Here is a 14,439-nt window from a genome sequence, read left to right as displayed (position 1 = left end):
TTTGCCATAAGCCTTAAGTGATATATTCATAAAAGCCCTTTTAAGCTCAGTGTAAGTAGGAAAGAAAGGCCTTATAACCATAAAATTACTAAGTTGAGTTTGCCGGTCACAGAATTCATGGTAAAGAGTGGGGAAAAGGATGCTTGCTGTATGCAAGCTTTCCAGTCTGTGTAGAGGATAATGTGGACCTCAGCACTCCTGATGCTAATGTGGATTTTGTGAAAAGTCCGAGCAACAGACAAACCACCATTAGGGAACACTAGTGTATTATTATTACAGTTTAAAAAGGAAAAAGCAGAAGGTATTTGAACAATGAACAAAATTGTAATGGGTTTTCCAGGAAAAAAATGTAGCCCTAAATGGACAAATGAGGAATTGGCCATTATAACAACAATAGCTGGTTTAGATTAGGCTTGCCTCTTTTTTTCTTTTGGGTCAAATTACAAAGCACTTGAGTGCCACCAGTGACATTCTGGAGCTTTTATGAAGCGTATGTGTCTCCTAAATTTATCTGTGGAGAAAGTGGTTTTTTTGTTAGCACCATCATGTAGTATGAAATCTGACTGTTAGAACAAAAATGAAAGATAATAACAAGCTGCTATGTATTAAAATGGGAACTGTTTCTTTTGAAATGCTGCTCAGATCCATGCTAGCAGTTTGAGGCCTTTGTAGCAATCCGTAAGGGGGCCAGAATGCACACTACTAAACTTGCAGGGTAGTACTGGGAAAGAGAATAATAGCAAATAAAAGATTCCTTGAGATGCGTGCTTACCTATCCTAGCTCCAAGGGAGCCTCAAACCATTTGTGACAAGTAGGCAGCATATGCTTACAGTTGGGGATATTGTTTTATTTCCCATTCCTGCTCTAAAGCAGTATGTCCCTGCCTCAGTCTGGAATAACCCTTGCTGCTGCATGTTTCTACACGCATGTGAATACACACCCACCCCTTCCCCATCTTCATAAGTTTCCTTCACTCTGTTGTGGTGCCTCCACCTAGGCTGTTGCTACTGACTCCTGCAGCCATGGTGTGGACCCCAGACAGGGCAGCATGCCCCAGCATGCTAGGTTCTCACCTCCCGTGCGTGGAGCTGTGCTTTGGATTAAATTTACGTGTCATTCAATCAGCTCTTCCTCAATGGCCAGGTTTTCTAGAGCACAGCTCATCTCTCCCTGGAATCTTCAGATGGATTCTATGCAAAACTCTGCACGGTGCTCAGCTATAGTGCTAGCAGCACCATAAAAACTCGTTTCGTATTCCTTAGAGAGCAGGGTTGGTTCTATTTATACAACCAGTTGAGGGCTCCTTTTTGGACTGGAATGATAACTGACTCATTGCTAGCTTGTGAGTTGTCATAACCACTAGATCTTTCCCTGCGCTTTCTAGCACCATTTTATCATTCTCTGACTTGCAATTAGCATTACCCGAGAAATTTGCACTTAGGCTGTCAGCTTTATTCAGATCCTTCTCACAGATTTGCAAAGCTCTGACTTCCAACCCAGTCTCTCCTAGTTTAACATTGCCTGCAAATTTAATAAGCATATTCTGTTCTGTAATCCAGTCTGCTAATGAAGATACTGAGTCATTTTAGATCTGAGACAAATTTTTTTGTGGAGTGCTTCAGAAATCTGGGGATGTGATTTTCAAGACACGTCCCTTTTTTCCCTTGTATTTTCATAGGTGATGAGGTTGTGGCTGCCATGTCCTCAGATGTGCAGGCTTTGTTATAAGACAAGTGCAATTAGGGCTGCATTTATAGGGCTATATAGGACTACAATTAAGACTATAATGATTTTAAAAGACCTTGGCTACAGCATCATCATCTGTTAGAGATATCTGAAGTTGTTAGGGTCACTGCAGTTAAACCGGTGTTGGAACTATTACAGAATCATAGAATGCCTTCTTCAGAAAATGGTGTGTTTACTTATTTGCGTCTGCACTTCATCAGTATGCATGTGGGAAACTTAGAAGAGCTCACAATTATCCCCAAACCTGTAAGGTAGGGAGACAATTTCGATGATATTTTCTGAGGTAAATTTACTTCTGTAAGAACACTCACAAAATGTATTACAGCAAAGGTTGGTTTGGGATGCTGTAATGGTGAGAAAGGTGTTATAGAAGAACCTTTCACTAAATGTGGTGTAATAGAAATTATAAGCTGGTATGGGCTTAGATCACATGTGCAGGTCTGCTACCTAGAGGCAGTTATCAGAAAACAGTACCAGCCAGAGCAAATGGGGATGCTTCTGGAAACACAGGTAATCCACTACCTGGTAAAGTCACAGATCAGGAAATGGGTTCATTTCCTGCAATAGTCTTACTAAAAATGCATTATGTTACTCCATTTAATCTTAGGTACTTGTTAGTATAAAAATTATGTACATGATCATTTTACGTGCGTTCAGAACTGATAGTGGAATTTGTAGGTTTTATAAAAAGAAAATATCACTGCTGATCTAAGAAAAAAGCTTTACAGTACTAGCAGGTACAGCCTGCAGCCTTTGCTGGTACTTGAGAAGTTCTTCTACATCTTTTGCTTTTCTTCAAGAGCTTGCCAAGCTTCCAGGCTTGACACATACTCATTAGGCAACGTATGATACCAACCATGTATCCCATATTTTATTATTCTTTTAATATCAGTAATAGAATGTTGTTTTCTCTAGCAAGAAGGCATTAATATCTTTCAAAAACTATTCTTTTAGTATGCTTGAACATACTATGGTTAAAAAAAAACCATAAATTCATGCTGTTTATGACAATACGCACCGATAACAGAAGTGCAAAGATCAGGATGCTGTTAACTAAGCATTAACAAACAAACAAACCTCCCACCAAATCTTGTAGGTTTTGGCCACGTTCTGGTTCTTTAATTCCTCACACCTCCAAGTGCAAAAATTTAAGGTAAAAAATTCAACCTCATGATGTGTCTATGCTTAAAGCCTTCAGCTGCCGCTTTCCCTTCCACCATCAGTCAATCTCTGACTTTACCCCTCCTTGCCATTTCATGTGCCCTCCTCATCCACAGCTTCTCTCCCACTGCTTCAACCCCAGCTCTCCAGCTCTCCTTGTTTCACACTGCTGTGAAACTTTTATGTGGCTGAGCTCTAATGCATTTTACATCCTTTTTGTGACTATTTGCAGAAGTTACAGGAACACTCTTACCTTTGCCAATTCCTACTGCTTCAGTGCAGAGTAAACTCTTAACTGCTGAGGTCAGGAGGCCCTCCCCCATGCAGGGGCAGGGGGACCTCTTCTAGCAACACCACAGGGACCTCCTCTTGTGGTCACTATCGGAACTGTAGTCCTCAAACAACATTCTAAACAGGTCTTCAACTTTTATTGGAAAATTCAAAGTAATAGGACCCAAAGTTTTCCATGTTTGTGGAGAAGGTGGAAGCACCTGAGACACAGGGTGGAATTTTAGCTTGGGATGGAACCTGCTGATTCCCCATAGGAAACGAGAGCAAAGGAATTTCAAGCTTACTGCTTCTGATGGGGCCTTTGGTCTGAGTCGCCTACATCTTGGGTACACAGCACCAGTCTGTCCACATGTCCTGGCTGTGCTCAGTCTCATGTTCCTTATAGATTATGTCAGAATTGCTCACATGGACCCTTATGAGAAGATCGGACTCTTATGATGTGATTTTACTCTATTTTTGGTAGGTTGTATATGCCAAAACCATCATCTTTCTGAGCCTTATGCATTCTACCATAAGCACCCCTGAAAGCATCTTGGTCTCATGGCACCTGTGATCTTGTGAGGTCTGCTGGCTCTAGGATCAGGACAAAAAAGGCAGCCATAAGCTGGTCAGCTAGCTAGTGGGCTACCCATTCAGAGTTTCACTTGGTTTAAATGACATGGGATCTGCACAGTTAAAAATCCTGTGTTGTGGTAACTACTTACCTGACCTTTGTACTGAAAGTCCAACAGGGTCTTGATATTAGTTTGTTTAAAGTTTACAATGCAGGAAAGTTGTGGTATATATTTGGCCTGTAGGTTCCCACTCTGAGGTACCTCTGGCAAATCATGTCCTTGGCTTCAGTAGTTTCTTTTCAGGTTTCAAACACATGCTCACTGTATGAGTAGACATGTGCCTATAAATTTACAATGTCGGTAAATGTAAAAAGCGTGACCATGTGAGAATCTGATCAGAACTGATCTACCCTGCTCAGAAGTAAAACTTTACGTGGATCAGTAAGTCACTGTTCTTTCAGTGCAGGACACAGCCAGATGGGTTTAATGCTATGAGACAGCAAATAAGGTGGGATCATGTGCTTAGCTCAGAGCAGTATATACACTCCAGCTGACAGTGTCAGTCTTGATTCCTCAGTTAAATGCTGGAAGAAATGCCACTGTGTGGCTGCTTAGACAAGCGGCATGCTTTTAATGCATGTTTTTTTAATTCAAAGAACCATTTATTTATCTGATAATAAATTTTTATCTTCTGATCATTCTAACAAAATCTGTTAACCTAAGAAACATTTTTTTATGGGACCCATATAGATAACCCTTTATAGAGTTTTGTTGAGTACTTCAGGATACACTTGGTAAGAAATAACCAAGAATTTTACATGATTTATGATTTGCAGTGATTATGGTTTCCAAACTCCCTTTGTGCTGTCTTGTACTGCACAAGTCTTACTTTCAGAATCCAAAAGTCAAAGTCTAGTGTGCCCTGTGTTGAGAAATAAAACCATTTTGGCATAAACTCTGGTACCTCCAGCTTCCAACTTTCCTGGGACAGAGAAGCCAAAGAAATCCTATTGCCTCTTCTGTAAGGCTGTCCTTGATCTAGAGTAAGTTACTGTGCAAATGTCCCCCCATTAAACAATTTGATTGTTTTCTGAGCAGTATTTCCTGGGTCACTGAATCCTGTCGCTCCCAGGAAACTGTAGGGAAAGTTCCTTTGATAAGCTGAGCATGCTCTGTGATATAAATAAGTTCTGATGAACAAGATCCCTTTTCCAGTTTTCTTACTCCAAAGCTTAAAGTAATTCATAAACAGTTCATACCCAGTAGTCCTGCACCATCCTTTACATGCCATAGTTTTCTGTTTTTGTTTTTGTTCTATAGTGTTGTCTTCCCTAACATTGACACAGTTGTTAACCTTTCTCAGTCCCTTGTTTGCTGGGCTAAACAGACCTGTCTTTGATGGGCTCCTCCTGTGAGATTCCTTCCTTCACCTTAGTACCCCAGTAATTCTTTGCACCTCTTCCACGCTGAGCTCCTGTTGAATAAGTGTAGCTAGAATTGTGCACATTACTACAATTTACATTCATCTCCTATAGGTAAGAGGTGAGTAACCTGAGGGAAGGTGAGGGATGGTGGTGTAAAGGAGACAGAGCCTAGATTTCTGGTAAGTTACAAACTACAACAATCTTTAATGTTGGCTGTAAACTGCCACTGAAAGAAGCTCTACTGAGAAATTAAAGAGATAATATCATGTGTATAATAAAGATACCATGTGTCCCATCAGTGTGGGCACCACTGAGGGGTGTTTTTATCAGTCTTTTGGTAAAGGCTGCTTTGATTGCCCTGGGTCTAGTAGAGCTGCTCTTTCTCTCTTGTGGCAAGTTCCACCGGCACCAGTTTCTCTCTGCGCTGGCTCATCCAGCACCATGGGGTCTTCACATATTTCCTGGAGAAGGAGAAAAACACACCAAGGTTTGCCATCAAATACAGCTGACATGCTCTCCCTGCATTGCCCTGTCGAGCCTGGGTGTGGGGATGAACATACAGGATGCTTCTGCCTGGGCAGTATGAGCATGTCACACACCAAAGAGGCCTGACTCTCACCCTAAGGCATCAGCCTTGCAAATATTCTGCCCACTGAACTAACTGTTTCCCTTATCATTTCTTTATTCTTTTAATCATTATGCTGGTAAGTCAGTTGTGAGTCCAAAAAAGCAAATGGCTGCTGTAAAGCAGCTCTTTGAACAGATCAGGAGAGTGCAACATTTTAAAAAGCAGGGCTGCTTACTTTTTCTATTATTTTTTATGGCCAAAACCAACTGAAAAGAATGGTGGAAGCAGTAAATTGATAGCAAAAATTGCCAGTCAATTTACAGACAATGACATCTACATTTGGAGGTTGTAAGGAAATAGCATGTGTATCAGCAAACCATTTAATTCTGTTCTTCAAATTGATGTACTCTTTTTGTTGAACGCATATAATTCCAAGGACCAATCTACTTCTAAGGAACGAGAAAAGACTGATAGGGTCAGAATAGGTCATATTAAATGAGTGGGAACATGGCATTCATGTCACCAGCACTCTCTTCTTCTCATTGCTATTCTCTTTTTACGTGGTGATGTGGGGACACATAACTCATACTGAAAGAAGCTTTTATAGGTACGAGCTCATAGAGTCTACAGAGCCACAGGGCTCAGTAAATGCACAAAAAATGCCAGCTAGAAGAGCTATTAAAACTAACATGGAGCCTTGAAGTATTTGAAGTAGTGTCTCTCTCCTGCCCTTTTTCTGCCTGCAGGCTGAGATACACAGCCCTAAATGTCAGATCACAGTTGCCCTTCTCTCTACAAATGCCAGTAAGCAAAAGTTCTGGGGAGCCAGGCCTGGCTGCAGGTGTTCCTCACAGGGATGCTAGATAGAAACCACCATCCTTTTAAGGCCAGTCCCTCAGCAGCAACTAAATGTCTGCTTGGCTGCTAATATCAACTCATGCAAGCTCAAGCCTTGAGAAAACCTGTTTTCTCCAGAAAAAAAAAAAAAACAAACCACGCAGTTTCCTTTTTTTTGTTAGCATGTGGCATTGGAAGGCTTTGTCCCTCTGGCACCTGGCAGATGCGATCACAGTATTAGTACTTACTGTTCAGCTAGTTCCATGGATATTTGTTCCAAAGAGCATCCTTTCGTCTCTGGTATAAAGACAGCCACAAAAGCCATGGATGCTAGGCTCATGATTGTGTAAATGAAGCACACCCAGGACAAGCCAATGAGCTCTGTGAAGAAAGAAAACATGTCTTTTGTTTTAAATTTTCAAATAGAACAATTTATTTCTGTTGTTGCATTTTGTAAGATACAGCTCCTAATGCACAGGAGAGAACTTAGAAGCTAGGCTCTTATCCTTAGCTCACTTATTTGTGCCTGGCCATAATTTGGAAAAGAAGAGTGGTTTTGCTTTTTCTACTACTTCTTATGAAAGAAAATATATGGTTCCTGTTAATCCATATTAACAGGAACCTATTAATTTATTTTGCTTGCAGTCATTCTGGAACACGTAATTGATGTAGTTACACTTTCATAAATCCAGATTAGAGACAGTTAAGCCAATAGAGTTACTGCAGCTTTACATTAATTGCAACTGAGACCAGAATAACAGCTAGGCGGGCATTAACAAGTCAAGCTCCGTGACAGGAGGGGACTTTCAGGTGAAACAGTTGATGCTCAGCACCCGAAGTGTGCACTCTCTACTTTGGGGGATATTTCCTTAGGATTAACTCTAATCCAGTCCAAGGACTGAGCAAGTGTTGGCAGCTGGAGTGCATCTGCTGTGCATTTTCTGGCTTGTTTTTGTCCAAAAGCTTGTGTAGTTCAGCAGTGCAGTTCTGTGCTGCAAACCAAAATGCAGTGAGGGGAGGAGGGGCAACTGCATTATTTGCTTCTGGAGATGACCCTTGATCTGACTAGTGCTAGTATGGACATAATGATTTTGACCTGGCATATTTTTCACAGTGTCAACCAAGATAGTACTCAGGTTTTTTTTACACATTTTAGTCACAGATCGTGCTTATTTTCAAATCCATCTCAAAATGCATATAACAGGATGAAAACCACCTCGACTTCTTGTGTGTTGATTGCCTGCAAGTAACGTAGAGTTAAAGGAAACCTGGAATTTCTGTTCCCTTATAAATTTTGATTTTCAGCATGTATTTTCTTCAAAATAAGACTGAAACCTAAAATTTACAAAACTTCTTATGAAATAAAATCAGGAAAAAATATTTTGAATCAATTCATTTTAACCCTTCCCCTTGTTTATCATCACTTTATAAGTTGCTATATGGTAGTCTGTTTTCTTGCATTAAAACATGAAATAATTTTCCCTTACAAAGACACCTTTTTCAAAAGGAAATTTTCTCAAAGCCAGGCCATTAGTGTAAAAAGGAATGATTTCAACAGGATTGTCTTTAAACATATTTGATCAGAAAAGCTGTGATCTGATCTTGATCAGAACTTCCACTGACTTCAGAAGATGTATGACTAAATCATACATTTTCAACCTACTGCTAAGGCAAGGGTGTTTTTAAGAGCTGGGGTTTACAGCCTGTGGAGTAGATATGCAAGGTGCTCTGATGGCTAGCACCATGAGGCTTCGAAGGGTGTGCTAGAAACAGTGACATTACACTAACAAACTAAATGGAATCTGAATCTGCTTCCTGAGGCACCACAACTGCAATTTTAGCAATGATGTTCATATAGGAAACATTCATTTTGCCCACTAGGAGAATATCAACTTGGAAGGACACAGGGAAATCTTACCAGTTACAGTCAAAAATGTCAAGGAGATGAGGAGATTTATACCCCAGTTCATGCTAGATGTCAAAGCCATGGCCCGTCCTCTGATGCCACCAGGGAAAATTTCACTCAGGACCAGCCAGGCCACTGAAACAGAAGGAGCAAAACATCAAACAAACAAACAAACTAACAAAAAGTGTTGTCTTCAAAGGGGTGGCTTTCCTTGCTGTACAGTTAGGCAATCCATTCTCTATGAGGGTGGCAAGGCACTGGAACAGGTTGCCTAGAGAAGTTGTGGCTGCCCCATCCCTGGCAGTGTTCAAGTCCAGGCTGGATGAAGCTTTGAGCAACCTGGTCTAGCAGAAGGTGTCCCTGCCCATGGCAGGGGGTGTTGGAACTGTATGAGCTTTAAGGTCTCTTCCAATCGAAACCATTCTATGGTTCTATGATTCAGGTGAGGCCACCTGAAAGAATAAGGTGATTTTCCAGGGCGAGCAGCAGGTGGCACTGGGGCAGCACCAGCGCACACAGAACCAGGGAAGTGAGCTCTGACTGCACACCTGTGTGGGAAAAGGAGCTGTCACTAAATAATTCTCAAGTGACATAATGCTAATGGAAATGGGGCAGCAAACCGAAGTAATCCTCAGCCTCAGAATGGCACTGTGTGTTTATGCCACCTTATAAATCAACTGGCCACACTGGAGCAGGTTTGCTATTCCAGCTCTCTGCTCCATATAAATGACATTCCTGTGATATAAATTAAGAGATAGGGTCTGATTTTTGGCTCCTTCATATCACACCACACCATAGCGCAGGTGATCTAAATGCTGGTGTTGCTAGCCCACAAAACCAAATACAGACATGAAGAGCTGTCTGTGTAACCACCTAGATAGCAAAAGAAAAAAATGACAGCACATTTCTGTACTATTCCTGGTTATTAGAACAGCAAATAAAACAAAATAAAACAAAACTAGGAAGAAACCTCCATCATCTTTTTGTTCATAAGCAAGATGCATTCGCAAGAGGAAGCTTCTTGAAGAGACTGTGTGTTAGAAGATGACCAGCAAAAGAGCAGAGAGGTACTTGTAGATGAGTTGTGTCTTCAGACCTTTGGACATCATAAATTGCTCCTCTGTTATACTGTTTCTGTAAAATGACAGATGGGATTTTCTTCAAGACATTTGCATTGGGCAGTCTTAAAGATATATTTTAAAAATAGGTTCCCTGTCTGCGTCACACTGTCCTATCCCTCTGGACTCTTGTAGCATTCCTGTGTGGCAGTACTGGTAAAGGCAGAAAACAAAAATGTGCTGTGTAAAGAGACTAGAAAGTGCCAAATGAAAGGGGAAATAAAAGGGCCCTGAGCCTTGAGTCATCAGAACAGGTTGGGGCAATCTCTAGGTTTCTTTGCACCACAGATTTTAATTCAATAACCTTTTCTGGAGCTGGCCCAGACTTTACTTTTTTTAAAAAAGAAAAATACAAAGAACTTCACTCCTGCAGTGGGCATGACCTGGCAGAGTGGTTATTTTATTCCAGGGTATCACACTGTGTAATAGCCTAACGCTGTTATGCATAGTCAAGTGGCATACAGTCATACCACAGCTGCCATGTCCAACAGCAGCCATAGAGAGCAGTTTTTCTTTTTTTTACTGAATTGGATCACAGTAAAGTTTAATTCTGCTGCTGACAAGACAAACACTGCTCTAAAGTAATGCCCTGGGTATGTTTTGTGCAGTGTCTACACATGATGGGGGAGCAAAGAACAGAACTCGCTTCTCTAGCCCGTTGTTTTTCCTGCAGGCCGGCTAGCCCTGTGCCTGAGCACAGTCAGGCCTGGCAAGGCATGGGGATCTCAGGATTGTATTTTGCCCCTTCTCAGCATCAGGACTGTTGAAACCAGTATCATTAGTCACAGCATGTCATGACAGGGAGTGCTAGCCGAAATGTAAAGCAGCAAGCAAGCAAGATTCAAAAGAGCCCTTCTGAGCAGTGTGTGCACAGCCTGTGGAGTTTGTCTCCGTGGGATGGCCTGGCAGCCAGCAGCCAAGCTCGGCTGGAGGAATTGCTATACACTGAGACTGGCAAACGGGATATTCACAGTAACGTTAGGCAGGATTTCAATAAAGTTTGAAATAATTCAATCCCACTTTCTGCACAGCATAAACCACCCTCCAGGAGCAAACTTCTTCTGTGGGAACTTTAGTCTGCATTTACTTCTAGAATCTTCTTGCATTCAAGCAACTGACAGTGGCTGCTCAGACAGGTAACGAGTGAGGAGGACCAAGTCCCATGAACTGGCATGGCAGCCCCACCAGGCTGGGTGAGCCCTGACCTAGATGGGCTTCATCAGCATCTAGGGCACTGGGGTACAGCTCATGCCACAGCTGAAATGTGTGGCGCTGTGGCAGCTCCAGTAACATGCATTTTTCCAAGGACAGACTGGCTCTTTCAGACTAACTACTGCAGTGCCTTGTCTGGGGGTTTGAAACATATTGTTTTTCTCTTAAGAAACCAAAATGCTTGAGGAGCTGCATCAGCTGCAATAGTGGTTAGCTGCTCTTATTTCAACCAGTTATTTAGTTCAGACAGATCCCACTGACACATCTGATCTATTTTTCATTCTGCTAATGGTAGCTACTTCCTCTGGCACAGCCCTGACCTCGGCTTAGCTGGCAAGGAGTGGACAGGCTTATTCCCTGCAGGGAAAGAGCAGTTGTAAAATTCTGGCACTTATTACAGTCTGTTTATCCCTTTCCCTAAGCTTGAAGCAGCAATAACGATCGATTCTTTGCTTTTAGCACCTCTCTGGGATTGTTTCTGCTATTTGTACTTTTGCCAAAAAACAGCAGCTGCTGTAGGTACAGAGGGGTTGTGGCCTTCTCTTGGGGAGCCGGTAACTAGGTTTGGGCTCCCATTCATGATTGCTGCTACCTTGTGCACTGTGTGCATGCAGCACTGCAGAAATTTAACCCGTACGCTCCCAAAGTCCCTGCAGAGTCAACTATGTGCTCTGCCTTCACCAGTCTAAGCAGTGGTATGTTACAGTGGAAATCATCTTATCTTTAAAAGACAGTCCAAATCCTCCTACTTCTCACACACATCTCCATCTGATGTGTAATTTAATGTGATTGCTGTGATAGCAACCACATTGCACACACAGTAGTTTTCATTGTCTGTTCTTGTCACCCTTAGCTAGCGTTAGTGGATAGATGTGAAAAGAGCTGGTGCTCTCCCTGTGAGATGTGGATACGGGATGAGGCTAAGAGCTCAGCATCAGCCTCTGCTAGATTCAACAACTGCAGGATTTGTTCATGCAGTGGCTGCAGGTAATAACTCACCCTTGCTGACCTGCAGTGCCTTGTATGTTGACAGCAATTAAGAAAAATTGTGCAGATGAATGGTCTTTTATTATGGTATAAGCTATAGACTGCCTACTGCAAATGCAGAAGAAAATATTGCACTGGATTTGAACTGTTTCATTAAGTGCCACAGAAATTCGATGACCGGACATTCCTTGCTCAAGTGGGAAGGGCAGAGGATTCAGGTATACAAACAACCTCTTGACCGAATGGTGACATTCACTTCTAAACAAAGTCACAAGGGCTGTAGTGGCAGAAAACAGAGTAATAATGGAAGATTTCAGCTGCTTCCATTAGGGCTAAATAAATTGCATAATGGAACACAGTGCTGGGACTACATTTTAGGTAGCATAGATGATGGTTTCTTCCAGGAATTTGCCTGATACTTAATAAGAGAAAAAAAGGCAAATCTTGCTTCAGTGCTGAGCATGGGTTCAAGTAGTTCAAGATGTTAACTGTCACAAAGATGCTCTGTTATATTGGTTATAACATTTCAAATTCAATATCCTTGTAGCAGTGGAAGAGCCAAGAGCCTACCACATTTTGTTTCAAAAGAAGAATATTGGAATAAGCCTGCTTTCTATGAAGATATTAAAAGGACCATCAGGGTAAATACATCAGGATGTTATGAAGAATGTTTGAATTAACTTATTAGAGGCTTAAAATACATCTACAACCAAATAAAATAGAATAGCTCAGCAGAGATAAGAAACTGAATGAAGAAAACTGTTAGAAATGTGTCTTCATAAAGTTGTACACTGCATCCAGACAAAGAAAACACAGTAGAATTGCTGAAAAATTACTTGCAATATCATCCTTGGGCATTTTGAGTTTGCTGGCTACAAGGACGAGAAGCCAGGGATGGAGGATGTGACACTTGCCAGCACTGAAGAAAACATTCCTTGGGAATACAGGAAGTGGTCACTCCGGCAGAATTCTGTACCAAGCTGCAGGCTGGAGCTGGGATAAAGCTGAGTGATCTCAGCTGGAAGAAGGAAAGGAGGATATGTACAGTGTCTTGAGGAAGAGTTGTCTAGTTTTTTTTGCTGAGGAAAATGATGTCTCTTTGAAAGAGTTAAGGAACATGGGGATTCAAACGAATGAGCCACTGTGCTTTTCAGTTTCAAAGAGCTTTGGTAAAGTGCCAAGGGCAAAAGAGAAGGTATTCACATTGATCAGTAGCTGTTTATAACAAGAAACCAAGCACAAGGCCAGTCTTCACAGTGGAAGATTACTGGATCTGCTCAGTATATTTCCAGGACTTTCAAGTGAGGTTTGAATGCACATGAAGAAGTACTGATAGTACAAAATTATTAAGGCTAATAAAAATAAAGAGCATAAAGAATTGCAAAAGGATCTGAAAATATTGACTAATTTGGAAAAAAAAAAAAAAGACCCATAAAATCCATTATCAATTCATCTGAAGTCAGGAGAAAGCCAGCCAGCAGTACCCACACCAGCATGCCAGCATTGCTCAGGGCAGAAGTGCTAGAGCCTCCATGGGCAGTCCAGACACAGCATCAACTCCTGTGAGGCAGAGGTAATGGGTGCAGACAGAGGCTTGGCAGTTATTAGGAAGTGGACACTGAATGTTGTACTGAGAACACTATGCCTCTGTATTTGTCACATTACATGCAGATCTGGTCAACTCAAATGAGGTAGATGACGTAAGGGGCTCTGAAAAGAGCAATTAGACAAGTACCCTTCATCTTAGATAACATACAGCAGAGGGTAGCAGAGTTGCAGTGGAGATGAAGAGAGGTTTTTGTTGCATTTTTAAAGACAGAAACCAAGAGAATCCAAATGAAGTTACCAGGGACAGCAGTTAGGAGAGGCTTTAGGGAGGACATGCTTTTTCAGACAAAGTGTATTTCAACTGTGGAACTCATTTTGACAGGGTGCTTCAGATGTGAAAAATATTAGTGAGATAAAATGATTAAATGCTGGGTGTTAAAGCACCATTTCTCCATATGTGTGGAAAAAGATCCATCAGGAATTATTGCTCACAATAGCAAAAATAAATCCCCAACATTTTTCTTGAAGTTCCCTAAATTACACATAAGCAGAAGGACACGTTGTGCATGCTGCATGAGCCTTTTCTGATGTATTTTCCTGCAGCATCTGCTGCTGGCTATTGTTGGAGGCAGGGTAAGAGATTGACTGAGTGTCCCTTTTGTTTGAGTCAACATGTCAAACTTAATGAGCTTTGTATTTGGGCCATAAGCAAAGAGATGTCTCAACCCTTCTCATGATGCTTTTCTTACTTCCTTACTTTACAGCTGCGCAGTAAATAAAACATGTCTTTAGAAAATAATCGACTTACATCAGAAAAACTGAAATATCTGATAATATCTGATAATATCTGAGCAATACTGTGAGCTCGAGGGTACTCAGCAGTCAAGTGAGGTACATGAATGAAGAATGTCTTTGTTTTGACCTTATTCTTGTCAGGAGGCAGAAGCAAATTGGAAGCTGCTCAGCAGCTCTTGTTAATGAAATTTTAGATTTCCTTAGTATCCATTTGCTGCTTAGCATTTTTTCCTTTCGTATTGTGTGAGATCCTTTCCTTTGTATTGTGTGAGATCAAGTTCTTTATGGTGA

The 14,439-nt window shown here is 41.4% G+C and overlaps 1 protein-coding gene across 1 annotated transcript in view; it reads right to left on the bottom strand.

Moving 5' to 3' along the window:
- Positions 1-5,344: 5,344 nt before the first annotated feature.
- The window catches only part of SLC2A12 (solute carrier family 2 member 12), a 29,617-nt gene continuing 20,522 nt past the window's right edge, over positions 5,345-14,439 (bottom strand). The window contains exons 3-5 of the mRNA XM_061474974.1: positions 8,501-8,623; positions 6,831-6,963; positions 5,345-5,638 (exon numbers count right to left, since the gene is read on the bottom strand). Of these exons, the coding sequence (XP_061330958.1) occupies positions 5,542-5,638; positions 6,831-6,963; positions 8,501-8,623 (353 nt within the window). The 3' untranslated portion in view covers positions 5,345-5,541. The remainder of the gene's footprint in view (positions 5,639-6,830; positions 6,964-8,500; positions 8,624-14,439) is intronic.

This window comes from Pezoporus flaviventris, unplaced genomic scaffold (assembly GCF_033815535.1).
Source record: "Pezoporus flaviventris isolate CSIRO_AGI_PZ_B2104156 unplaced genomic scaffold, CSIRO_AGI_Pfla_v1 ptg000081l, whole genome shotgun sequence".
NCBI lineage: Eukaryota > Metazoa > Chordata > Aves > Psittaciformes > Psittacidae > Pezoporus > Pezoporus flaviventris.
Note: the sequence above shows the minus strand (reverse complement) of the source record. Positions and strands in the feature narration are given on the sequence as shown.